This window comes from Pseudophryne corroboree, chromosome 11, assembly GCF_028390025.1.
Source record: "Pseudophryne corroboree isolate aPseCor3 chromosome 11, aPseCor3.hap2, whole genome shotgun sequence".
Lineage (NCBI taxonomy): Eukaryota > Metazoa > Chordata > Amphibia > Anura > Myobatrachidae > Pseudophryne > Pseudophryne corroboree.
The window spans coordinates 154,580,865-154,606,106 of NC_086454.1; the positions used below are offsets into that span (position 1 = coordinate 154,580,865).

At 44.8% G+C, this 25,242-nt stretch overlaps 2 protein-coding genes across 5 annotated transcripts in view; one reads left to right on the plus strand and one right to left on the minus strand.

The window, feature by feature from the left end:
• Positions 1–5,556, minus strand: part of ZBTB3 (zinc finger and BTB domain containing 3) — a 43,425-nt gene extending 37,869 nt beyond the window's left edge. Inside the window, exons 1-2 of one of the 4 annotated variants that reach the window (XR_010189432.1) lie at positions 5,193–5,556; positions 4,665–4,816 (exon numbers count right to left, since the gene is read on the minus strand). The gene's annotated coding sequence lies outside the window, so the exon portion shown is untranslated. Of the gene's footprint in view, positions 1–4,664; positions 4,817–4,914; positions 5,171–5,192 lie in introns of those variants that run through there. The other 3 variants (XM_063944989.1, XM_063944990.1, XM_063944991.1) reach the window with 3 other exon arrangements.
• Positions 5,557–5,762: 206 nt separating this feature from the next.
• Positions 5,763–25,242, plus strand: part of POLR2G (RNA polymerase II subunit G) — a 45,872-nt gene continuing 26,392 nt past the window's right edge. The window contains exons 1-4 of the mRNA XM_063944992.1: positions 5,763–5,867; positions 10,621–10,730; positions 22,864–23,023; positions 23,508–23,558. Coding sequence (XP_063801062.1) covers positions 5,856–5,867; positions 10,621–10,730; positions 22,864–23,023; positions 23,508–23,558 — 333 coding nt within the window. The 5' untranslated portion in view covers positions 5,763–5,855. The remainder of the gene's footprint in view (positions 5,868–10,620; positions 10,731–22,863; positions 23,024–23,507; positions 23,559–25,242) is intronic.

The window sequence follows — 25,242 nt, forward strand, 5'->3', positions numbered from 1 at the left end:
GGCGAGTAGCCTGGTACTTCAAATTCTACACGCCGCTAGATGTGTGATAGCTAAAAATTGGAAAAAAACCATTACTCCCCCTAGGAGCATGTTGATAGCCAAAATATGGCATATTTCTATGATGGAGAAAATCACGGCCTCTCTGCGGGACAGGTCAGAGAAATATGGGAGAATATGGGACCCATGGTTCACCTATACTACGCCCTCTAATGCCGGAGTGTGACTCCCTCCGTTATACGGTTCTCAATAAGCAAAAGAAGTAATATACTGTCCACAGTTATATGGTTTTACCCTGTAGGTATGTTACTATGATGATCCCCCACTCGCCCCTACCCTCCCTGTCCCTTCTCCCCCTCTCTCTCTTATTCTCTTCTTTTCTCCTTCTATCCTTCTCTTTATCTTTAAGTTAAACACAAAAAATTTCTGTCGATATATATATGGTTGCGATGATGTACTTCCCTGTTGATGCTACAATTGGTTATTCCCCACGGGATAACGTGTATGTAATTTTGAATATCTCATTTGGAGTCATCATCTCCTATTTGTTTTGTACCAGCATATTCGACTTTTCTTCAATAAAAATATATTTAAAAAAAAAAAAAAAAAAAAACATGTTTTAAATTTTTTTTATTAGATTCCGCCAGCAAAGTGTGGCGGATTGAAAATGACGAATTTACTGTCTAAAAGCACTGTTGTCGAATTTACAATCTTCAATTGAATATACTTTTGTCAAAATGCCGCATTTGTACCATTGCAGAAATGTCGAATTTGACAAATGTCGAATTTCAAAAAGTCGAATTTGGAATGGCCGTTTTTTTTACGAAAAGTACTGTATTGCATTGTCTAATTTTTTTTTTTGGCGAAAATGCCCCGTTTTTCGACATTTTCGGGAATTCGACCGCAATTGCATATACCCCTATATCTTTATCCGTTTTTTCTGTTTCCATATAAACTGCTGAGATCAAACCACTTCAATTAGAACAGCTGACGACAAAGGAACAGAAGAACACCATTCGACGTTCACAAGGGACGTATATGTTATATATGTTATGCTTTATACTGTGGCGCTTATACTGGTAAAGATTGTCTTTTCTCTTTTGCATCTTTCGTTCTAGTAGGATGTGGTGGCATCCGGTTAGGTAATCAACACTGGTTAAAGCTGCCTTGCGCACACTTTGAGTATCCTAATTTTTTTTCCTGTGGTTCGTTTAACGCGGTAGATCCAGGGACAGGTAAAACCACCTTTTTAGACAGTCTGGAGACAGATGCGTCAACAATGGGGGATTGGGGTGGGGGTCCCATTTTTTCCTATCTTCCTCAGGGAAGGGAAAAGCAACCAGAACCCTTTTTGGGATCTGGAATCTTTTCTCTGGGTTCTCCCAGGATTTTTCAAATATAGCGTTTAATTTGTGAGACGCAGGGAAGGTTAGCGAGGCTTTCTTATTGTCAGTGAAGTAAGCCTCCTCAACCTGCTCAGGTGTGGTGTCCTTAATGTTTAACACATCTCTAATGGCCTCAATCATGAGCTGCATCCCCTTAGCAAAGGATGCTGCCCCCCTCAGCACATCCCCATCACCGTCTGCAGTATCAGAATCGGTATCCGTGTCATCTTGCATAATTTGGGCAAGTGCACGTTTCTGTGGGAACATGCTAGGGGATTTTGCAGAAATAGGGACAGAGCCTGACCAAACTGCCACTTCTTCAACACCTGAGTTTTAGTCTCAGTATTAGCTACCCTAGTAGAGATCTGAGAGATCATTCCTTTGATAAAAGTTAACCACTCAGGGTCAACAATAGGGATCTGAGACAAAGCATTACAATCCTGTGTACATGGAATGGATTCCTCCTGAGAGGAAACATCTTCTGCAGCATATGACACAGAGTCCCTAGACATGGCTATGTGAGATAATAAACACCCACACATACACACAGGGAAATGTCAGACACTGTTTCCCCCCCAAGTATGCCACAGAGAGACACAGAGATTGGAGCCAACCCACACACAGCGCTTTTTGAGGTAGAACTAATGAAACTACCAGCGCTGTCTATGTACCTTAATAGACTACACAGACTTTACACAGCCTTTCCCCCCACCACCTTCTACAACCCCCTGGTACCGCACAGGATAGCTGGAGTTGCTTGGATGGACAGCTCTCCCTGTCAACGTCTGTTGTACAGGAACTGCAGGCAGGAAAATGGCACTGAACGCTGCTGGGTCCGCTCTGAGGAGAAGCTCCGCCCCCCGAACATGGCGCTGCTTCCCGCTCTTCATTATATTACACTGGCAACCCTGACAGGCTTGCTGACCAGTGTACGGTATAGGTGCTGGCTCAGAGCGCCCCTCACAGCACCGCACCATGTACCACTGAGCCCGGAGCGCAGTTAGTACTGCGCTCCCTACCCTGTTGCCATCTTCACACCGGCTCCCCGCTTGCCAGGGGGGCCGGTGACTTACTCGCCACCAAAGTCTTCTGGCTCTGTAAGGGGGTGCGGCATGCTGCGGGAGTGAGCAGTCGCCTGGATCGGCTAACGATCAGCACCCTCTGGACCTCAGTGTCCTGTCAGCGGAGATAGTGGATCAGACCCTGCAGGGTGGACACTACTCCCCCCCTTCCCTTAGTTCCACGAAGCAGGGAGGCTGTTGCCAGCAGCCTCCCTGTAAAATAATAAACTCTAAGAAAAATTTTACTAGAGAAACTCTGGAGAGCTCCCCTAGCTGTGACCGGCTCCTCCGGGCACATTTTCTAAACTGAGTCTGGTGGGAGGGGCATAGAGGGAGGAGCCAGCACACACTCTCAAACTCTTAAAGTGCCAGTGGCTCCTATTGGATCCGTCTATACCCCATGGTACTAATGTGGACCCAGCATCCTCTAGGACGTAAGAGAAAGTATACTGAATGTAGCAATGCTTTATTTCTAGGCGCCATTGATCAATGAGGTTTCATATTTCTAAACAAAGGGCACTGTGTAAAAGTGACTATTACAGATGATCATGTTAACAATACTGTATCATGTCTCACTTACATACTGTATGTAATTTGAATTCCAAGTACTGCAGCAAGTCCCTATCCAGCCTGCTTTGGCTCTCTCCTGTGGTTTGTTTTACTTAATTTCTATTTAATTCTCCTTTTATGGAGTACAACACAAAATGTTGCTGGGTCTGTCTGTATGTTGTGGATGTATCCAACACATACCAATAGCACCTAGCATGTGCCAGCAACAAAAATACATTTTCTCAGAATGTAGCAGCAGTGCCTGACACATTAACCCAAGAATGCCCATAATACACCTGCAGTTCCTAGAACCGGCTCAGCTTTAATAGTTTTGTAGTGAAAAATTGAACTTATAAAATACAATGATGAACCCCTACTGCATAGATGCCCAGCACCAAACCACACGGTCATGTGAATGCATATTGAGTATGAAGGATCCACCCAGCCATTAGTACATGCTGCCAGAGATTGAGAAGCTGATGGAGCACTTATATACTAGTTGGACCTGCTCTAACTGGATCCTGACACATCCATGTGGCTTCCTTATCATCCTCATTCATGAATTCTCACTCTCAATTCCAGTTATCATCCTGACTTGCATCCTCTCTTCTTGTTGTCCAGTTTTAACCACACCTCCCCCATCCACCAAGAGGCAAAACACAGGTGAGATGGAGTGTGGTAGGAAGGTACAGGAGGGCACAGTCTTTAATGGGCCGTACACACTTTGCAATCCGCCACCGAGCTGCCCGATGGCGGATACGGGCGACCCGGCAGCAGTGACGGGGAGAGTGAAGTTTCTTCACTCCCCCCGTCACCCGGCTACATAGCAGTGCAGGCAAATATGGACGAAATCATCCATATTGGCCTGCATGCACAGGCGATGGGGTACCAGCGATGAACGAGCGCAGGGCCGCGCATCGCTCATCGCTGGTGCCTCCACACTGAAAGATATGAACGGTATCTTTCAGTATTATCGCCCAGGTGTGTAGGGCCCATAAGAGCTTACATACTAAGGGCAAGGGGAGGGTGAACATCGTGGACAGGTAGAGAAAAGTTACAAGTTTTTCTACATAAGCTTTTTATTTAGAAAATATGGGGCATATTTAATAATGAGTGACAGTCTTATTATCACTCGTTACTAATTTTAAATGGTGCGCCAACCAATCTCCTCCTGTTATGTCTTTGAAAAATGACAGTTAAGGTGCGTAAACACGGTGCGACATATGCACTTAACTTTCCTATACATAGTCAAAATTGTAAGTAAAGTTAGTGCATATCTCACCAAGTGTACACAGCTTGTGATGTCGATGCGCAGTCCCGCAGGATCAGCATCGCAAGAAAAAAATAGACTGTGCAGGCAGCCCAACATTGACTATATCAGCTGGTGCCAGCCTCTGGCCCCGTCGAATAGTCAATGTCGGGCATACGCGCATCGCGCCATGTGTACACGCCATTAGGAGCTAAATGGAATATCACTTGTGATTAAATATGCCCCTGTGCACAATACAATAGGCTTTCTATAGACAACGTACAGCACTAGCAGTGGCAGAGCACATGAAAACATCTACAATTACTTCTGAATTACTACATCACCTAGCAAACAGGAACATTTATAATGAAGAATGTTAGACATTTAATAAGGAGATACTGGGGCTATACTGTTAGTGCTTACCTGCAGAGTATGCTGTATATATATGTATACCAAGTATCAAATTACAGAGTGTGGTCACTTTAAATTTGAGACACTCCACTTGTTCCTTGAGCAAAGTATGGCATGGTGATTGGCTGAGGCATCATCCTGGAGCCCAATAAACCACTCAGAACCTGTCAATAAATGTACAAAATATGATGCCCACAGGGAACCCATTACTCCAAAATAAACAAAACATTCTGTTACGTATTTAACTGTTACTGTGCCTTACCTCTTCTCTGGGTCACTGAATTAGCAACATTAATGGGCATGATGGGTAGCTGGGCAATTATTAATGACTCTAATGTATATGTAGCATTGAACGCACAATCACCCACTTATATTATCAGCTCTACCTCCCCCGCCTGCATTAGAGCCATACAGCAAGTGCATTATATATCAGTGGGAGAGATGATCCCCATCTCTGAGATCATAAGACTCCCGATTATCACTAATATTACATTATATCAGAGTGGGTGTCACGTGATCCCCCCACCCCCTCTCTCTCACCTGCACAAAGCGAGCCCCGCTGAGCCCGCCTCTACTGCGCGCTGATTGGTCAAGGAGACGACCAGCCTGCACTCTCCTTTTCTGTCTTCATGGCCCGCGATGGGCACCGGCCTCAGGCGATCAGTAGTATCCGCCGTTATCCCGATTTTTGAAGTCCGTCTTCTTTCTTCCGAGTCTCCCTACATCCTCCGGTCCTAACCCTCTCACCCCAGACAAGGCCTACATGCAGTCCCCTGCTACACAGCAGCCGCTACGTCACTTCCTGCATCGTGTGCCGTCATGGTAGATGCTAGAATCAAGTGGGCTAAGCGACCTTTTCCGTCTGGGGGAGGAGTCACAACACAAGGGGGAGGAGCAAGGCCAGCGGGATAGTTCCTCTACTATCCACGCCACCAACTATTACCTTTCGTAATCAGGTGGCGAGCGAAGCGAGCCCGCGAGGGTACTTTTCGGGTACCCTATTCGCCCGTAGCTCCTCCCCCTGGTGACGTGTCTCCTCCCCTAGATACGTCAGAAGGTCCCTTCTCCCACTCCGAAATAGAATCAACCGTGCCGTCATCGTCCAAGGCGCCACCCCCTTTCAGTAAACTTTATTGCTCGCAGAGTAATGAACACAGAGGCATTTCCTGTACACATTGCACTGGGACAAGAGCTGTCTACGCTATGTTCTACCACGTAAGTGTGTAAAACCTTATGTATACTCTGTGTTATCACTTGTTTCCTTTGGGATTTAGTGCAAGGTAACACTGACTGTGGGAGACTACGAATCTTTGGCTTTCTGCATACAAAGCACGGCATTGGTGTATAACTCTATCGCATACTTGCCTACCTGACCCTCTCCATGAGGGAGAAAATGCTCTGTTCCTGGACTTTCCTGGTAATGTATGATTGCCATCACCTGTGGTGAGCTAGTTAATTGAGGTTAATATATATATATGTTAGTGTGTGTATGTATATATATATATATATATATATATATATATATATATATATATATATATATATATATATAGAGAGAGATATATATATATATATATATATATATAGAGAGAGAGATATATATATATATATATATATATATAGAGAGAGAGATATATATATATATATATATATATATATATATATATATATATATATATATATATAGAGAGAGATGTTGAGATATATATCTATCTATCTATCTATCTATCTATCTATCTATCTATCTATCTATATCTCTATCATACCCAAAGAGACGTTAGTCTACTGGGTTCTAGAGTCAACGCTATGTCGATTTTCTGCTAGACTTGTCCTGTGGAACATGCAATGGACAGGTGATGCCGACTAAGAGGCATATGGAGGGTTTACCTCACAAGGCTGAGGAATTGGGTGGAGAAGGGCTCTCGGACCTCGTCTCCACAACTATAGCGGTAATTCTGATCTTTTGCCTTATATTCCCTCACAGACTAAGAAAGCACGACATTGTCAAATGCAGTCCTTTCGGTCGCAGAATAACAAAAAAGTATGAGGAGCGTCCTTTCTTACCAGAGGTAGGGCACAGCTAGTTCCCAGGAACAGAAGTCCTCCCCGGCCTCTACTAAATCCACCGCAGGATGCGGGAGCTCCACTAAGGGAGTCCGTCCCAGGGGGAGCATGTCTTCGACTCTTCAGCCACATCTGAGTTCACTCACAGGTGGATCCCGGGGCAATAAAAATTGTTCTCAGCGTTACAAAGGAATTCGAAAGGTGCCTCCTCGCCGGTTTTTCCTTATCGGACCTACTGGCTTCTCTCCCAGAAGGGGAGTTATATTAAATACAATTCACACATTGTATCTCCAACAGATGGTGCTCAAGGTTCTCCTCCTGCAACAAGGAAAGGGTTATTACTCAACCTTGGCTGTAGTTCCGAATACGTACGGTTCGGTCAGACCTATTTAAAATTAAAACCTCTGAACCTACACTAGAAAAGGTTCAAAATTAAAGTGGAATCGCTCAGAGCGATCATGGCCAGCCTGGAAAGGGGGGATTTGATGGTGTATCTAGACATAAAGGCTGCATACCTTCATGTTCCCATTTATCCACCCCATCAGGCGTACCTGACAATTGCGGTACAGTATTGTCATTACCAATTTCAGGGTATTTGGCAGAAATGATGGTGCTCCTACGCAAGCAAGGAGTCACAGTTATCCCATACTTGGACGATCTCTTATGAGGCGAGATCAAAAGAGCAGTTGTTGAACAGCGTGTCACTTTCGCTGAAGGTGTCGCAGCAACACTGCTAGTTTCTCAATATCCGGAGGTCACAGTTGGTTCCTAAGACTAGTCTGCCCTTCTTGGGTATGATTCTGGATACGAACCAGAAAGGGGTTTACCTTCAGATAGAGAAGGCCCAGGAACTCATGACTCTGGTCAGGAACTTTTTGAAACCAAGACAGGTGTCTGCATCGCTGCACCCGAGTCCGGGGAAAATCATTCCCTTCGGCAGGTTCCATGCGAGGTCTTTCAAATGGGACCTACTGGACAAGTGGTCCGGGTCACATCTACAGATTCATCAGTTGATCACCCTCTCCCCCAGGACAAGGGTATCTCTCCTGTGGTGGCTGCAAGATGTTCACCCTCTATAGGGCCGCAGGTTCGGCATTCAGGACTGGATCCTGGTGACCACGGACGCGAGCCTCCGAGGTTGTGGAGCAGTCACACAGGGAAAAATAAAATGTCCAAGGTCTTTGGTCAAGTCAAGAGACTTGTCTTCACTTCTTGGAACTAAGGGCCATATACAACGCCCTACGTCTGGCGGAGACCTTATTTCGCGACCAACCGGCTCTGATCCAGTCGGACAACGTCACCGCAGTAGCTCATGTAAACCGCCAAGGCGGCACAAGGAGCAGAGTGGCGATGGCGGAAGCCACCAGAATTCTTCGCTGAGCGGAGAATCAAGCGCACTGTCAGCAGTGTTCATTCCGGGAGTGGACGTCTGGGAACCAGACTTCCTCAGCGGACACGACCTACATCCTGGAGAGTGGGGACTTCATCAGGAAGTCTTAGCACAGATTGCAATTCGGCGGAGACTGCCACTGATAGACAGGATGGCGTCCCACCTCAACACAAAGCCGCAGAGTTATTGCGCCAGGTCAGGAGACCCTCAGGCAGTAAGCTGTGGACGCCCTAGTGACACCGTGGGTGTTCCGATCAGTTTCTGTGTTTACTCCTCTTCCTCTCATACTCATGGTGTTGAGGATAATAGGAAAAAGAGGAGTAAGACCAATTCTCATTGTTCCAGATTGGACATGGAGGACCTGGTGTCCAGATCTGCAGGAAATGCTCACAGAGAATCCGTGGCCTCTTCGTCTAAGACAGGACCTGCTGCAGCAGGGGCCCTGTCGGTTCCCAGACTTACCGCGGCTATGTTTGACGGCATGGCGGTTCAACGCAGGATCCTAGCGGTAATGGGTATTCCGGAGGAGGTCATTCCTACCCTAATTAAGGCTAGTAAGGAAGTGACATTGAAACATTATCACCGAATATGGCGAAAATATGTTTCCTGATGTGAGGCCAGGAATGCTCTTACGGAGGAATTCCTTTTGGGCCGTCTGCTTCACTTCCTTCAAACTGGAGTGAACTTGGGCCTAAAATTAGGATCGATAAAGGTTAAAATTTCGTCCTTACCCATTTTCTTTCAAAAAAATTTGGCTTCTCTTCCGGTTTGTGTAGGGAGTACGGCATTTTTAGCCTTCTTTTGTACCGCCGGTAGCACCTTGGGACCTTAACGTGGTGTTACGGTTCCTTAAGTGGTTCAAACCAATGAGACTTAAGTCAGTGGTGTTGAAATATTTCACATGGAAGGTGGTCATGTTGTTAGCCTTGGCTTCGGCTAGGCGAGTTTCGGAATTAGGGCTTTTAGTGATAAAAGTCTCCATCTGATTGTCCATAGGGATAGAGCGAAATTGCGGACCCGTCCTCAATTCCTGCCAAAGGTGGTCTCATCCTTTCATATGGACCATCCTATTGTCGTGCCTGTGGCTACACGTGACTTGGAGGATTCCAAGTCCCTTGATGTGGTCAGGGCTTTGAAAATTTACGTGGCCAGAACGGCTAGGATCTGCAAAACAGAAGCACTGTTTGTCCTGTATACAGCCAACAAGGTTGGCGGCCCTGCTTCAAAGCAGACTATTGCTCGCTGGATCTGTAACACGATTCAGCTGGCGCATTCTACGTCAGGATTGCCGTTACCTAAATCGGTTTAGGCCCATTCTACTAGGAAGGTGGGCTCTTCTTGGGCGGCTGCCCGAGGGGTCTCGGCACTACAGCTGTGCCGAGCTTATACTTGGTCGGGGTCAAATACCTTTGCAAAGTTCTGTAAGTTTGATACCCTGGCTGAGGAGGGCCTCCTGTTTGCTCAATTCGGTGCTGCAGAGTCATCCGCACTCTCCCGCCCGTTTGGGAGCTTTGGTATAATCCCCATGATCCTTACGGAGTCCCAGCATCCTCAAGGACGTTAGAGAAAATAAGATTTTACTTACCGGTAAATCTATTTCTCGTAGTCCGTAGAGGATGCTGGGCGCTCGTCCCAAGTGCGGACTTCTTCTGCAAGACTTGTATATAGTTATTGCTTACATAAGGGTTATGTTATAGTTTATCGGTTGAACCGAGGCTATGTTGTTGTTCATACTGTTAACTGGGTAGTTTATCACAAGTTATACGGTGTGATTGGTGTGGCTGGTATGGATCTTGCCCTTAGATTTGCAAAAATCCTTCCTCGTACTGTCCATCTTCTCTGGGCACAGTTTCCCTAACTGAGGTCTGGAGGAGGGGCATAGAGGGAGGAGCCAGTGCACACCCAGAATCCAAAGCTGTCTTAAAGTGCCCTATCTCCTGCGGAGCCCGTCTATTCCCCATGGTCTTTACGGAGTCCCAGCATCCTCTACGGACTACGAGAAATAGATTTACCGGTAAGTAAAATCTTATTTTTAATACATCCCAATACAGTAGTGTTTGGCAGGTCATGTTTTATCCAACATTTCAGTGTATTCACGTTGTCTGTAGGGATATCTGAGAACAGTGGGCACAAATACATTGAAACATTGGGTCTTATGTGATCTGCTAAGCAGTATTGTTTTTTTTCTTACACGCTCGGTACTACCTATGTGACTGTCTATCTATTCATCTTGGTCTATGATTTATTTATATTTTATTACGTTTTAACACGTGTTTATGCTGCTTTATGTAGTGATAGGCACAGTGTATGGGAGGTTTTATTACTTATGCTATGTAGGTCTTTATTTTTTTACTCCAGCCAATGCTTCACACCGGGTTGGAGGTGAAAATGTAAAACCCCAGCATGCTTTATACTGCAAAGGCCAGTTTTACACTTTCACCTCCGAACTTCTGGGAATAAAGCCACCACTTCGTAAGTAAAGCCCTCAATGATACCTGTGCTCTATTCCCATAGATCTCCCTAGAACATGAGATTCTCCTGCACCCAAGATATTTTGGACCAAATCTTCTCAACACTGTCAAGCAGAAGCTGTTCACAGAGGTAGAGGGGACATGTACTGGCAAGTAAGTGTAACAAATACTATGGGCCAGATTCAAATGTCGTCGCCCCCCCCCCCCCCTGCCCTCTCCTGGGCGCGATTGCGCCCTCCGGCAGTATTCTAATGTTACTGCCGACGGGCGCGACAGGTTCATTTCTGCTGGCTACTCCCAGGGTAGCCAGCTGAAATGCACATAAAGAGACCCTCCTGGGCGCTCAAACGGGTCTTTTCACGATCGAGCCTATTACTGTAGTCGGGTTTAGGTGCTTTGCATGCCTATACCTGACTGTAATGGGCACGATCACCGCAATAACGGGGGGCATTGCAATATCGCCCTTTTATCTCCCGTCGCTTTAGAGGGGAGTTACGGAGTACAATGAGATTTGAATTTTCCCCCTATGTGTCTAGTACGGATGGTGTAATGGTTAGCATTACTGCCTGACAGCACTGAGGTCATGGGTTTAATTTCCACCATGGCCCTAACTGTGCGGAGTTTGTATATTTTCCCCGTACTTGCGAGGGTTTCCTCCGGGTACTCCGGTTTCCTACCACAATCCAAAAATATACTGGTAGGTTAATTGGCTTCTGACAAAATTAATACTAGCGTGAATGTGTGTGCGTGTATATGTGGTAGGGAATATAGACTGTAAGCTCCACTGGGGCAGGGACTGATGTGAATGGCCAAATAGTTTCTGTAAAGCGCTGTGGAATGTGTGTCCGCTATATAAATAACTGGTAATAATAGTATGTAAACAAAAGTTTCTTGGGTGAGGAACTGCGCCAATCCTATATATAACTGTAAGAGTCTGGTGGCAGCTACGAACAAATGGTGGGTGCACTATAAACACCCACTCTATGTATGTTACGTGGAAAATAGGGATTTTTTGTTCAGCGTTCACCTTCCTCCTTGTACATATGTTTATATATCAATATAAAAGTTCATAATAATAAAAAACCTCAGAGTGAATAAATAGGTACCTCAATCAATTGAATTCAAAGAATATTTATTAAGAATCTTTAAAAGGTCTTTATGTAAAATAAAAAATTCATATATATACACACTATATTATGAATGCTATATGCATGCATGTATGAAAGGGTTTAGATGTCTCTGAATCCCTTATTCTCTATTCCTCATACGTTTGCACCCTCTACTGGACAGAATTATTACTGGATAAAGTTGATGTTAGACACTGCCTAATACCGGTATACAATGACAAACATTTGACATAATACAAACATTTATATTTGTTTGTATTATGTCAAATGTTTGTCATTGTATACCGGTATTAGGCAGTGTCTAACATCAACTTTATCCAGTAATAATTCTGTCCAGTAGAGGGTGCAAACGTATGAGGAATAGAGAATAAGGGATTCAGAGACATCTAAACCCTTTCATACATGCATTCATAATATAGTGTGTGTGTGTGTGTATGTATATATATATATATATATATATATATATATATATATATATATATATATATATATATATATATATTAAAAAATTTTCTTATATATATATATATATATATATATATATAATAAAAAATTTTCATATATATATATATATAATTTATTTTACATACAGACCTTCTAAAGATTCTTAATAAATATTCTTTGAATTCAATTGATTGAGGTACCTATTTATTTATTCACTCTGAGGTTTTTTATTATTATAAAGAAGAAGTGGCAGGAAACCCAAGACACCAATCTGATCTTTAACCTTTCATCCCATACCCTTACTGAGGCTGAATCTTCGGTTTTGTCACTAGGTTTGTCATTTATCCCTACGACCACACATGATTCATTCTCGTGGACAGTTGATAACTATAAATTTAGTCGTAAACTACGCCTTAGAGAACAGTTTGGTACCACAACTGTACAAGAACAGTTAGCTCTACCTAAATGTAAGAAACCTAGCCAGTATGATCCGATTTCCTATAATGCTAGCATTAAGACATTTATTAGGATGGCGGAAACAGAGAAACAAACTAATACTGCCACAAGACCCAAATATTATAACCTATCTACAGCCCAGAGGGAAGCCCTCAAATCCCTTAAGAATAACAAGGGTATCACCATTCGCCCCGCTGATAAAGGCGGGGCAGTGGTGATACAAGATTGGGTACAGTGTGATAAGGAAATTCGACGCCAATTAGCTGATAACACCACATACATGCGTTTAAGTGGGAATCCAACCAATAAGATTAAAACACTTATCGATAATACCATTGATTTGGGGCTACAGGCAGAGTGGATTGACAGTGATACAGCTGGATATTTAAAAGTTGAACACCCTATAACACCTATTATTTATACACTGCCAAAAATTCACAAGCGGCTTGAAGACCCTCCGGGTAGACCAATTATATCTGCCCGGGGGTCTCTTTTGCAACCTCTTGCAGTGTATGTGGACCAATTCTTACAACCTTTGGTGCTCAATACCACTAGTTATGTTCGTGATACCACTGATTTCCTTCATAAGATTAAGGATTTTGTATTTCCTGACGGTGAAGTTTGGTTAGTAACCCTTGATATTCAGTCGCTGTATACAGTAATACCACACAGTGATGGTATTGATGCCATTAGACGACATTTGATTGAAGCTGCCCATAAACAACCTCCTATTGAATTTTTGACCAGCTTGGTGGAGCTGGTACTGAAGCAGAATTATTTTTTGTACGGCTCTACATTCTTTGCCCAAATCAATGGCACGGCCATGGGGTCTAATTTGGCGCCGGCATACGCCAATTTGTATATGGCCATATATGAGCGTAATCACATCTTTCGCCAATTTGGACATAAGTGTTTGATATATGTTAGATTTATTGATGATGTTTTTTTGCTGTGGTCTGGCACTGGGGACGAAGTGACTAATATGGTTGAAACGCTTAATGCGTTAGACGAACCAATTAGATTTACTGTCAACATGGATCTACACTCTGTTGATTTTTTAGACGTAACTGTGTGGAGGGAGGATCCCCGACTGTGTACCACTTTGTTCCGTAAGCAGACGGATAGGAACACACTGCTACAGGCTACGAGCCAACATCCTCCCACCCTGAAGGAAAGTCTACCGATTTCCCAGTTCTTGAGGGTACTCAGGATTAATTCCTCTAATGAACTTGCTCAGCTACAGATTGAAGAGATGAAGTCCAGGTTTATACAACGAGGGTACTCGCCTAATACACTTGAGAGATGTATCAAGAAAGCATATCATCGGTATAATCACCCAAAAGACAAATTACCTAAGAAGGCCACCGATAATCGGATGATACATGTGAGCACATATGATCATACTTCGCAGATTACCAAGAAGATTTATGAAGAACTTGCCACTATTAACAACTGATCCAAGTTTTAAATTACGTGGTATTAAACCCCCAATGTGTGCCTATAAACAAGGTCCCAATTTGCGACAACTCCTGATGCGTCCCACCTTGCAACCAAATGTGGGGCCCTCAAATTGGTTGCGCTCGGGAAGGACCGGATGCTTCAAGTGCAAGGGGTGTACCACTTGTAATTCTATGATCAGTGGGAAGGACATTCGTCATCCACATAATGGCGCCAGAATTTCCATCAAACACAATCTGACGTGTACCAGTGCCTTTGTGGTTTATATAATTATCTGCCCCTGCGGACTCTACTATACAGGGATGACCAAGAGATCCTTCAGGGATAGGATGGCAAACCATAAATATTCCATCCGACAGGCCATTGAATCAGGTGGTACTGATAAACCAGTTGCCAAGCATTTTCTTCTTGCTAATCATCAAGTAGCTTCATTACGTTGTATGGTCATTGACCACGTTCCTGAACCTCTACGGGGTGGAGACCGTATTCTAATGTTGAAGAAGTGTGAAGCAAGGTGGATTCATAGACTGGACACTATAACCCCGCGCGGCCTTAATGAGAACAACCCACTCAGTATATTCATTCAGTAATCGGTGTAGAACGGGGGTTAATAAATTACCCTTTTCTCTAACGTCCTAGTGGATGCTGGGGACTCCGTCAGGACCATGGGGAATAGCGGCTCCGCAGGAGACAGGGCACAAAAGCAAGCTTTTAGGATCACATGGTGTGTACTGGCTCCTCCCCCTATGACCCTCCTCCAAGCCTCAGTTAGGTTTTTGTGCCCGTCCGAGCAGGGTGCAATCTAGGTGGCTCTCCTAAAGAGCTGCTTAGAAAAAGTTTTTAGGTTTTTTATTTTCAGTGAGTCCTGCTGGCAACAGGCTCACTGCATCGAGGGACTTAGGGGAGAGATTTTCAACTCACCTGCGTGCAGGATGGATTGGAGTCTTAGGCTACTGGACATAGCTCCAGAGGGAGTCGGAACACAGGTCACCCTGGGGTTCGTCCCGGAGCCGCGCCGCCGATCCCCCTTACAGATGCTGAAGATCGTGGGTCCGGAAACAGGCGGCAGAAGGCTCTTCAGCCTTCATGAAGGTAGCGCACAGCACTGCAGCTGTGCGCCATTGTTGCTACACACTTCACACTGAACGGTCACGGAGGGTGCAGGGCGCTGCTGGGGGCGCCCTGGGCAGCAATAATTAATACCTTTTATGGCAAAGAATACATCACATATAGCCATTGAGGCTATATGTATGTATTTAACCCAGGCCAGATATCTCAAAACCCGGGAGAAAAGCCCGCCGAAAAGGGGGCGGGGCTTATTCTCCTCAGCACACAGCGCCATTTTCCTGCTCAGCTCCGCTGTGAGGAAGGCTCCCAGGACTCTCCCCTGCACTGCACTACAGAAACAGGGTAACAAAGAGAAGGGGGGCATATTTTGGCGATATTTATATATTTAAAGCGCATATAACAGAAACAACACCTTTTAGGGTTGTTTATATACATTTTATAGCGCTTTTGGTGTGTGCTGGCAAACTCTCCCTCTGTCTCCCCAAAGGGCTAGTGGGGTCCTGTCTTCGATAAGAGCATTCCCTGTGTGTCTGCTGTGTGTCGGTACGTGTGTGTCGACATGTATGAGGACGATGTTGGTATGGAGGCGGAGCAATTGCCGGTAATGGTGATGTCACCCCCTAGGGAGTCGACACCGGAATGGATGGCTTTAATTATGGAATTACGTGATAATGTTAGTACATTACAAAAGTCAGTTGACGAAATGAGACGGCCGGAAAACCAGTTGGTACCTGCTCAGGCGTCTCAGACACCGTCAGGGGCTGTAAAACGTCCCTTACCTCAGTCAGTCGACACAGGTACCGACACAGATGAATCTAGTGTCGACGGTGAAGAAACAAACGTATTTTCCAATAGGGCCACACGTTATATGATCACGGCAATAAAGGAGGCTTTGCAGATCTCTGATACTGCAGGTACCTCAAAAAGGGGTATTATGTGGGGGGTGAAAAAACTACCTGTAGCTTTTCCAGAATCAGAGGAATTGAATGACGTGTGTGATGAAGCGTGGGTTAACCCCGATAGAAAACTGCTAATTTCAAAGAAGTTATTGGCATTATACCCTTTCCCACCAGAGGTTAGGGCGCGCTGGGAAACACCCCCTAGGGTGGATAAAGCGCTCACACGTTTATCAAAACAAGTGGCGTTGCCGTCTCCTGATACGGCCGCCCTCAAGGATCCAGCAGATAGGAGGCTGGAAACTACACTGAAGAGTATATACACACATACTGGTGTTATACTCCGACCAGCAATAGCCTCAGCCTGGATGTGCAGTGCTGGGGTAGTGTGGTTGGATTCCCTGACTGAAAATATTGATACCCTGGATAGGGACAGTATTTTATTGACTTTAGAGCAATTAAAGGATGCGTTTCTTTATATGCGAGATGCTCAGAGGGATATTTGCACTCTGGCATCGAGAGTAAATGCGATGTCCATATCTGCCAGAAGAAGTTTATGGACGCGACAGTGGTCAGGTGATGCGGATTCCAAAAGGCATATGGAAGTATTGCCATATAAAGGAGAGGAATTATTTGGGGTCGGTCTATCGGATCTGGTGGCCACGGCAACTGCCGGCAAATCCACGTTTTTACCTCAGACTCCCTCCCAACAGAAAAAGACACCGTCTTTTCAGCCGCAGTCCTTTCGCTCCTATAAAAACAAGCGGGCAAAAGGACAGTTATCTGCCCCGAGGCAGAGGAAAGGGTAAGAGAGGGCAGCAAGCAGCCCCTGCCCAGGAACAGAAGCCCGCCCCGGGTTCTACAAAGCCATCAGCATGACGCTGGGGCTTTACTAGCGGACTCAGGAGCGGTGGGGGGTCGACTAAAGATTTTCAGCAATCAGTGGGCTCGCTCACAGGTGGACCCGTGGATCCTGCAGATAGTATCTCAGGGTTACATGTTGGAATTCGAAAGGTCTCCCCCTCGCCGGTTCCTAAAGTCTGCTTTACCAACGCCTCCCTTAGAAAGGGCGACGGTATTGGAAGCCATTCACAAGCTGTATTCTCAGCAGGTGATAATCAAGGTACCCCTCCTACAACAGGGAAAGGGGTATTATTCCACACTATTTGTGGTACCGAAGCCGGACGGTTCGGTAAGACCTATTCTAAATCTGAAATCCTTGAACCTGTACATACAGAAATTCAAGTTCAAGATGGAGTCACTAAGAGCAGTGATAGCGAATCTGGAAGAAGGGGACTTCATGGTGTCCCTGGACATAAAAGATGCTTATCTGCATGTCCCAATTTACCCCTCACACCAAGGGTATCTCAGGTTCGTGATACAAGACTGTCATTATCAGTTTCAAACGCTGCCGTTTGGTTTGTCCTCGGCACCTCGGGTCTTTACCAAGGTAATGACCGAAATGATGGTTCTTCTACGAAGAAAAGGCGTATTAATTATCCCTTACTTGGACGATCTCCTGATAAGGGCAAGGTCCAGAGAACAGCTGGAAGTCGGGGTAGCACTAACCCAAGTAGTGCTTCAACAACACGGGTGGATTCTGAATCTTCCAAAATCTCAATTGACACCGACAACACGTCTGCTGTTCCTGGGAATGATTCTGGACACTGTTCAGAAAAAGGTGTTTCTCCCGGAGGAGAAAGCGAGGGAGTTATCCGAACTTGTCAGGAACCTCCTAAAACCAGGAAATGTGTCAGTACATCAATGCACAAGAGTCCTGGGAAAGATGGTGGCTTCTTACGAAGCAATTCCATTCGGCAGATTCCACGCACGAATATTTCAGTGGGATCTGCTGGACAAATGGTCCGGATCGCATCTGCACATGCATCAGCGGATAACACTGTCACCAAGAACAAGGTTGTCTCTCCTGTGGTGGTTGCAGAGTGCCCATCTGTTAGAGGGCCGCAGGTTCGGCATACAGGACTGGGTCCTGGTGACTACGGATGCCAGCCTACGAGGCTGGGGAGCAGTCACACAGGGAAGAAACTTCCAGGGTGTATGGTCAAACCTGGAGAAGTCTCTTCACATAAATATACTGGAGCTAAGAGCGATCTACAATGCTCTAAACATGGCGAAACCGCTGCTTCAGGGTCAGCCGGTGTTGATCCAGTCGGACAACATCACGGCAGTCGCCCACGTAAACAGACAAGGCGGCACGAGAAGCAGAAGAGCAATGACAGAAGCTGCAAGGATTCTTCGCTGGGCGGAAAATCATGTCATAGCACTGTCAGCAGTGTTCATCCCGGGAGTGGACAACTGGGAAGCAGCCTTCCTCAGCAGACACGACCTTCACCCGGGAGAGTGGGGACTTCATCCGGAAGTTTTCCACATGATTGTGAACCATTGGGAAAAACCAAAGGTGGACATGATGGCGTCTCGCCTCAACAAAAAACTGGACAGATATTGCGCCAGGTCAAGAGACCCTCAGGCAATAGCTGTGGACGCTCTGGTAACACCGTGGGTGTACCAGTCAGTGTATGTGTTCCCTCCTCTGCCTCTCATACCAAAGGTACTGAGAATTATACGGAAAAGGGGAGTAAGAACAATACTAGTGGCTCCGGATTGGCCAAGAAGAACTTGGTACCCGGAACTTCAAGAGATGCTCACGGAAGATCCGTGGCCTCTACCTCTAAGAAGGGATCTGCTTCAGCAGGGACCTTGTATGTTCCAAGACTTACCGCGACTGCGTTTGACGGCATGGCGGTTGAACGCCGGATTCTAAAAGAAAAGGGCATTCCAGAGGAAGTTATTCCTACCTTGATTAAAGCTAGGAAGGAAGTGACCGCACAACATTATCACCACATTTGGAGAAAATATGTTGCGTGGTGTGAAGCCAAGAAGGCCCCAACGGAAGAATTTCAATTGGGTCGATTCCTACATTTCCTGCAGGCAGGATTGTCTATGGGCCTAAAATTGGGGTCTATTAAAGTTCAAATTTCGGCCTTATCAATTTTCTTCCAGAAAGAATTGGCTTCAGTGCCTGAAGTACAAACTTTTGTCAAGGGTGTACTACATATACAGCCCCAATTGTGCCTCCAGTGGCACCGTGGGATCTAAACGTAGTTTTGGATTTTCTCAAATCTCATTGGTTTGAGCCTCTCAAATCGGTAGATTTGAAGTATCTTACATGGAAAGTAACCATGCTACTGGCCCTGGCTTCAGCCAGGAGAGTTTCAGAGTTGGCGGCTTTATCGTACAAAAGCCCATATCTGATTTTCCATTCGGACAGGGCAGAACTGCGGACACGTCCTCATTTTCTCCCTAAGGTGGTTTCGGCTTTTCACTTGAACCAGCCTATTGTGGTGCCTGCGGCTACTAGCGACTTGGAGGACTCCAAGTTACTGGACGTTGTCAGAGCATTGAAAATATATATTTCAAGGACAGCTGGAGTCAGAAAATCTGACTCGTTGTTTATCTTGTATGCACCCAACAAGATGGGTGCTCCTGCGTCTAAGCAGACGATTGCTCGTTGGATCTGTAGCACAATCCAACTTGCACATTCTGTGGCAGGCCTGCCACAGCCTAAAACTGTTAAAGCCCACTCCACAAGGAAGGTGGGCTCATCTTGGGCGGCTGCCCGAGGGGTCTCGGCTTTACAACTTTGCCGAGCAGCTACGTGGTCAGGGGAGAACACGTTTGTAAAATTTTACAAATTTGATACTCTGGCTAAAGAGGACTTGGAGTTCTCTCATTCGGTGCTGCAGAGTCATCCGCACTCTCCCGCCCGTTTGGGAGCTTTGGTATAATCCCCATGGTCCTGACGGAGTCCCCAGCATCCACTAGGACGTTAGAGAAAATAAGAATTTACTTACCGATAATTCTATTTCTCATAGTCCGTAGTGGATGCTGGGCGCCCATCCCAAGTGCGGATTGTCTGCAATACTTGTACATAGTTATTGTTACAAAAATCGGGTTATTATTGTTGTGAGCCATCTTTTTTTAGAGGCTACTTCTGTGTTATCATACTGTTAACTGGGTTCAGATCACAAGTTGTACGGTGTGATTGGTGTGGCTGGTATGAGTCTTACCCGGGATTCAAGATCCTTCCTTATTGTGTACGCTCGTCCGGGCACAGTACCTAACTGAGGCTTGGAGGAGGGTCATAGGGGGAGGAGCCAGTACACACCATGTGATCCTAAAAGCTTGCTTTTGTGCCCTGTCTCCTGCGGAGCCGCTATTCCCCATGGTCCTGACGGAGTCCCCAGCATCCACTACGGACTATGAGAAATAGAATTATCGGTAAGTAAATTCTTATTTTTTTCCCAGAGGCACATGGTTATTGGTTATATTATTGTTTGTTTTTTATTGATATATTGTTTCGTGTTGGTGATATTGATCACCATACATTGAGTTTTTAACCTGGGGGTATTATTGGGTGTATTGCTTCTGCCGGGTCCTCTTCTATAGCATCATCTTTTGATTGTTTGATATGTTATTAGGTTTGTGGGTCCTATGTTCAGTCCCCATATCTGATCGGAGATATTTCGCCGAGGGATCTCGGGATTGATAGGATGATTGTTATGACATATATGATGACGATTTGACTAACTTTAATGTACTGTTTATTTCTATATCTGCAGCCTATGAGCAGTGTCATAATCCTGTTTTTGCATTTTAGTCTCCTATTGATATAGTTTGATATCATCTCGAACTATTGATGTGGAGCCAATGCGATATTGAATCGATTCCTCCAATGTGAACTACTGACTATACTTTTAATCAGCCGCAGATATATTATGTATACGGTTGGTCTGTTGTATATTTTGGTATATGGTATCGGATGTTCACGATATTAAGATAGTCTAACATCTGGGTCACAGTATGATATAGTGTGAACTTTAGGCTAGTTGAGTCTAGCTGTTGTTTGGAACAGCATGGAGCGCTATTGAAACGCATACTATTTTCTAGCACTTCCGGGCTTTGTAATCCATAGCTGAATGATGTTACCCTGGTTACGAGTGACATTTATGACACACTCTGCTGCGCGGTTAACATATCATTAAAATGTGCGACGCGCTGCTATGGTTACTGCAGACGCGTATGGTTTGAACTCCGTAGCTATGGTAACGCGCGATACGTTTGACGTATTTCCGGTAGCTCCGGACGCGCGGTGCAGCGTTCCCAGCTGTCTCCTATGTCTGAATAATGATGTCTGGTCCGGCGACATGCATTATGATCCCTATGTTGCTTTGTGAGTTCAAGATGTTATACTATATGCATAATGGGGTTTTTGTGAATTACACTGCATGTGTTCTATTTGGGCTGATTATGTTGTTGATTGATATGGATGGGCTATATAAGGGGACCCGGTAGGCAGTGTCAGTATGTGGGTAACTGACATGCTGTTTGGATGTTTTCACTGACTGTCTTGAGAAAGGCCCTATGGGTCGAAACGTCGACACACTACTGGTGATTATGATGTATCAATAAACCTTTATTCCTTTACGGACTGGTGAGTGCCCTCCGTTGGATTTTCCAACACACCTGGTATATGTGAAATCTGTTTGGGGTTATCATGAGGAGCACCCCATGGCGATGACATATTCGACGTGAGTGCGGACATTTCTATGGAATATATATATATATATATATATATATATATATATATATATCTATTTATTCATTCACTCTATGAGGTTTTTTATTATTATGAACTTTTATATTGATATATAAACATATGTACAGGGAGGAAGGTGAGCGCTGAACAAAAAATCCCTATTTTCCAAATAATAGTATGTAGCCTTATTGTTAAAGTACAATTAAACACTGAAATTTCTGCTTTCATGTAGGCAGCATATTGATTGCTTTCAGTTCTAACAAGGCTTTGCACTGCAGATTTGTTAAAAATGAATGTCCTTTACTTTGCAGTTTATACCCTATATCAGAAATGGTAATAACTCTTCTGAGTAGATTTACTAAAACGTCTAAAAATAGGCAAAGTGGGGATGTTGGCCACAGCACCCTATTCGATGTTGGCTATAATTTTCTTAAATGTATTAGGAAATGATAGCTAGAATCATCCAATTTTCATGTTTCATTGTTTTAACCTTGGAATGTTTTAAAAGCACTTCTGAGATAATACATGAAGCTTAAATGGTAAGCGTATCCTGTCATGTCACTCAAGAGATGATCACCCGGAATCTAATTCAGATGTGTTTTACTGTTGTTGTAGACAGTATCCTACCATTTAATTACTGCTCGTAATTACATGTTCCAAAGACTTTATATAGACCTCTATTAAAAGTGTGTGATATCACGTGAATTATCATTTGAGCTCATAGGATCAAAAGATCTTCACTCTGGATCTAAGGGGGTGTGCACATCAAAACGATGTTCGCTCGCTGCGACATCGTCTGCGATAGGGCCCCGACATCGACAAGTGCATATACACTTGTCGACGTCGGCTGCAACTGAAGGGAGGACAGGGGCCATGCTGCATTCGGCAGCATGACCCTCGTAAGCAATATCACATGTGGTCTAACGTGCGATGCAGGATACGACCCGCAGGAGCGCGCATTGTATCCTGTATCGAGCATACGTACTATACAATATCGCAATGAACCGGCCAATGTCAGCCAGATCGTATGTGATATTGCATAGTGTGTACGCACCTTTAGAATTCCTGTGGAAAATTGTTTCTAGATAATAAAAGTTATAGGGCTAGACCTATGGCTTACACACAACTTCTTTTTCATATCACTTTTGCAGAAATGTGCAGCCTGTGAAATATATACTGTTCTTGTACATTTGTAGTCACTTTATTCATTTTCCCCCCAGGTATGGTTTTGTTATTGCAGTCACCACAATTGATAACATTGGTGCCGGTGTGATACAGCCTGGAAGAGGCTTTGTCCTATATCCCGTTAAATATAAGGCCATTGTCTTTCGGCCTTTCAAGGGAGAAGTAGTGGATGCTGTTGTTACACAGGTGAACAAGGTGAGAATAAAGCCTTTATTTTACATAAAAATATTTGTAGGGTATACTACTTGTGAATGGTGCTTGGGATTCTGGTGTCATTCTGAGGCTGGAACGATACCACTTGGAAGACTTGTGACTGCCTCATAGTAAGTTTGCCCTGCAATGTTTCTATACAAGCCATAGCCATTGAACATTGTTTAGAGACAATTGGCCAAGGCTTGTGGGCCATGTTATTGTTACTATAGTAATTCATAATCCATTGCTGGCAATATTTGATTGCAATGGGCTGACTGACATATCTTGATGAATTTCTAAAACATGTTGTTTTTTTTTTTGTTTTAATTTTGTTTCTCTTCTGATGTTAGGTCAATTGATAAAGATGCAATTCCACTTCAAAACTATGTTAGGCACATAACACATACCTTTGTCACTGACTCTCAGTATTTTAAAGAAGCAGTCGCTGTAATTCTTAGTGTTTAACAAAGTTTCTTGGCCCTTGCAGGTTGGATTATTCACAGAAATCGGACCTATGTCATGCTTTATTTCCAGACATGTGAGTTTTTCAAAATTTTCCCTTTATCAAAAACCATAATCTTGCTATTTGTGGAGTGTAACAAGTGAGGAGCAATTATCTTGAATACAAAAAAGGTATCTATAGTCAAATGAGAGAGAGCAGCTCAGACGGAATGGGTAACAGCCCGGCGATCCTTCTCATGCTGCCCTTGGATCTATTCCCTGCTCTGACTTATTTTCCGCTGTCTTATACAGCAGAGAGAGCCTGAACTGGAGCAGTGAGCTTTCCTGTTATATGACCCCCTTCCTCTGTACACTGCAGGGAGGTCACTCCCCACGTCTGGGCAGGAGGAGGGAGTGCTGTGGTTGGGAAATGAATGGGAGATATAGGGGCTGTGTCGATAAATGATGGTGTGGGTGGCCCTGTGCATACCTTCCGTCCATCCTGATTAACTGATCTCAAAAGGGGTGAAGCTTAAAGTGGATGAGCTGATCCTCCCCCCCCCCCCCCCCCCCCCCCCCCCAATCCCCAATCCCCAATTTCCTTTAGAAATATATGTCAGCATGGGGGGCAACTTAAGGCAAGTGTGGTTTAAGTGGCACGTGTTGGAATTTTGGAAAAAATGGAGGGGCATGTTGAGGAATTTTTAGGTGAGTGATATTGAAATGCTGTGGTAATTTTGGGGCTGTTCTCTCTTTCTTTTCTTTTTTTTTTTTAATTTTAAATGTTTTTTTCATTAAGGGTAACGTGTGGCCCTGGAAGTGTGTCATGTAGACAATTACTGTTTTGTAATCCTTAACACAGGCAGGCCGTATGACGGGTGCTCTTCCTGCATAAATAAAGGTTAATGGCACAATGGTCTATTAATGTTAGTGTTTTATAGATTTCCCCCCCCCCCTCATACGTCCTAGAGGATGCTGGGGTCACCATTAGAACCATGGGGTATAGACGGGATCCGCAGGAGACATGGGCACTTTAAGACTTTGAAAGGGTGTGAACTGGCTCCTCCCTCTATGCCCCTCCTCCAGACTCCAGTTTTAGAATTGTGCCCAGGCAGACTGGATGCACTCTGAGGAGCTCTACTTTTGTTAGGTTTTTTATTCAGGGAGACCTGCTGGCAACAGTCTCCCTGCTTCGTGGGACTAAGGGGAGAGAAGTATGACCTACTTCCAGTGAGTTCAAAGGCTCTGCTTCTGGCTACAGGACACCATTAGCTCCTGAGGGTTTGATCGCTAGGTATGCCTAGATGCTCGTTCCCAGAGCCAGCCGTCACCCCCCCCTCCTTACAAAGCCAGAAGACAGGTGAGCAGAAGAAGATCAAGAAGACTTCAGTGACGGCATTCTGTGGTACCGCACGGTGATTGCACGCTGTGCGCCATGCTCCCACACACACAGCAGCACTACAGGGTGCGGGGGGGGGGGGCTGGGCAGCAGAAAAGCCTCAAAATAAACTGTCAAGAGGGGACATAAGTACCTAGGCACTGTCCTAACCCCACCAGTTATAAATATATATTTCAAAAAAGCGGGACCGAAGCGCGCCATTAAGGGGACGGAGCTTCGTCCTCACAGCTCAGCGCCATTTTCTCTGCACAGGCTGCAGAGACGCTGGTCCTTCCTCACACTTCTGAATAAGTATCAAGGTGCAAAATGGGGGGGGGGTGAGCACAGAAATATTGGTGCAATATATATTTAATATAAAAGCGCTGCAGGTCTGGGACATTCT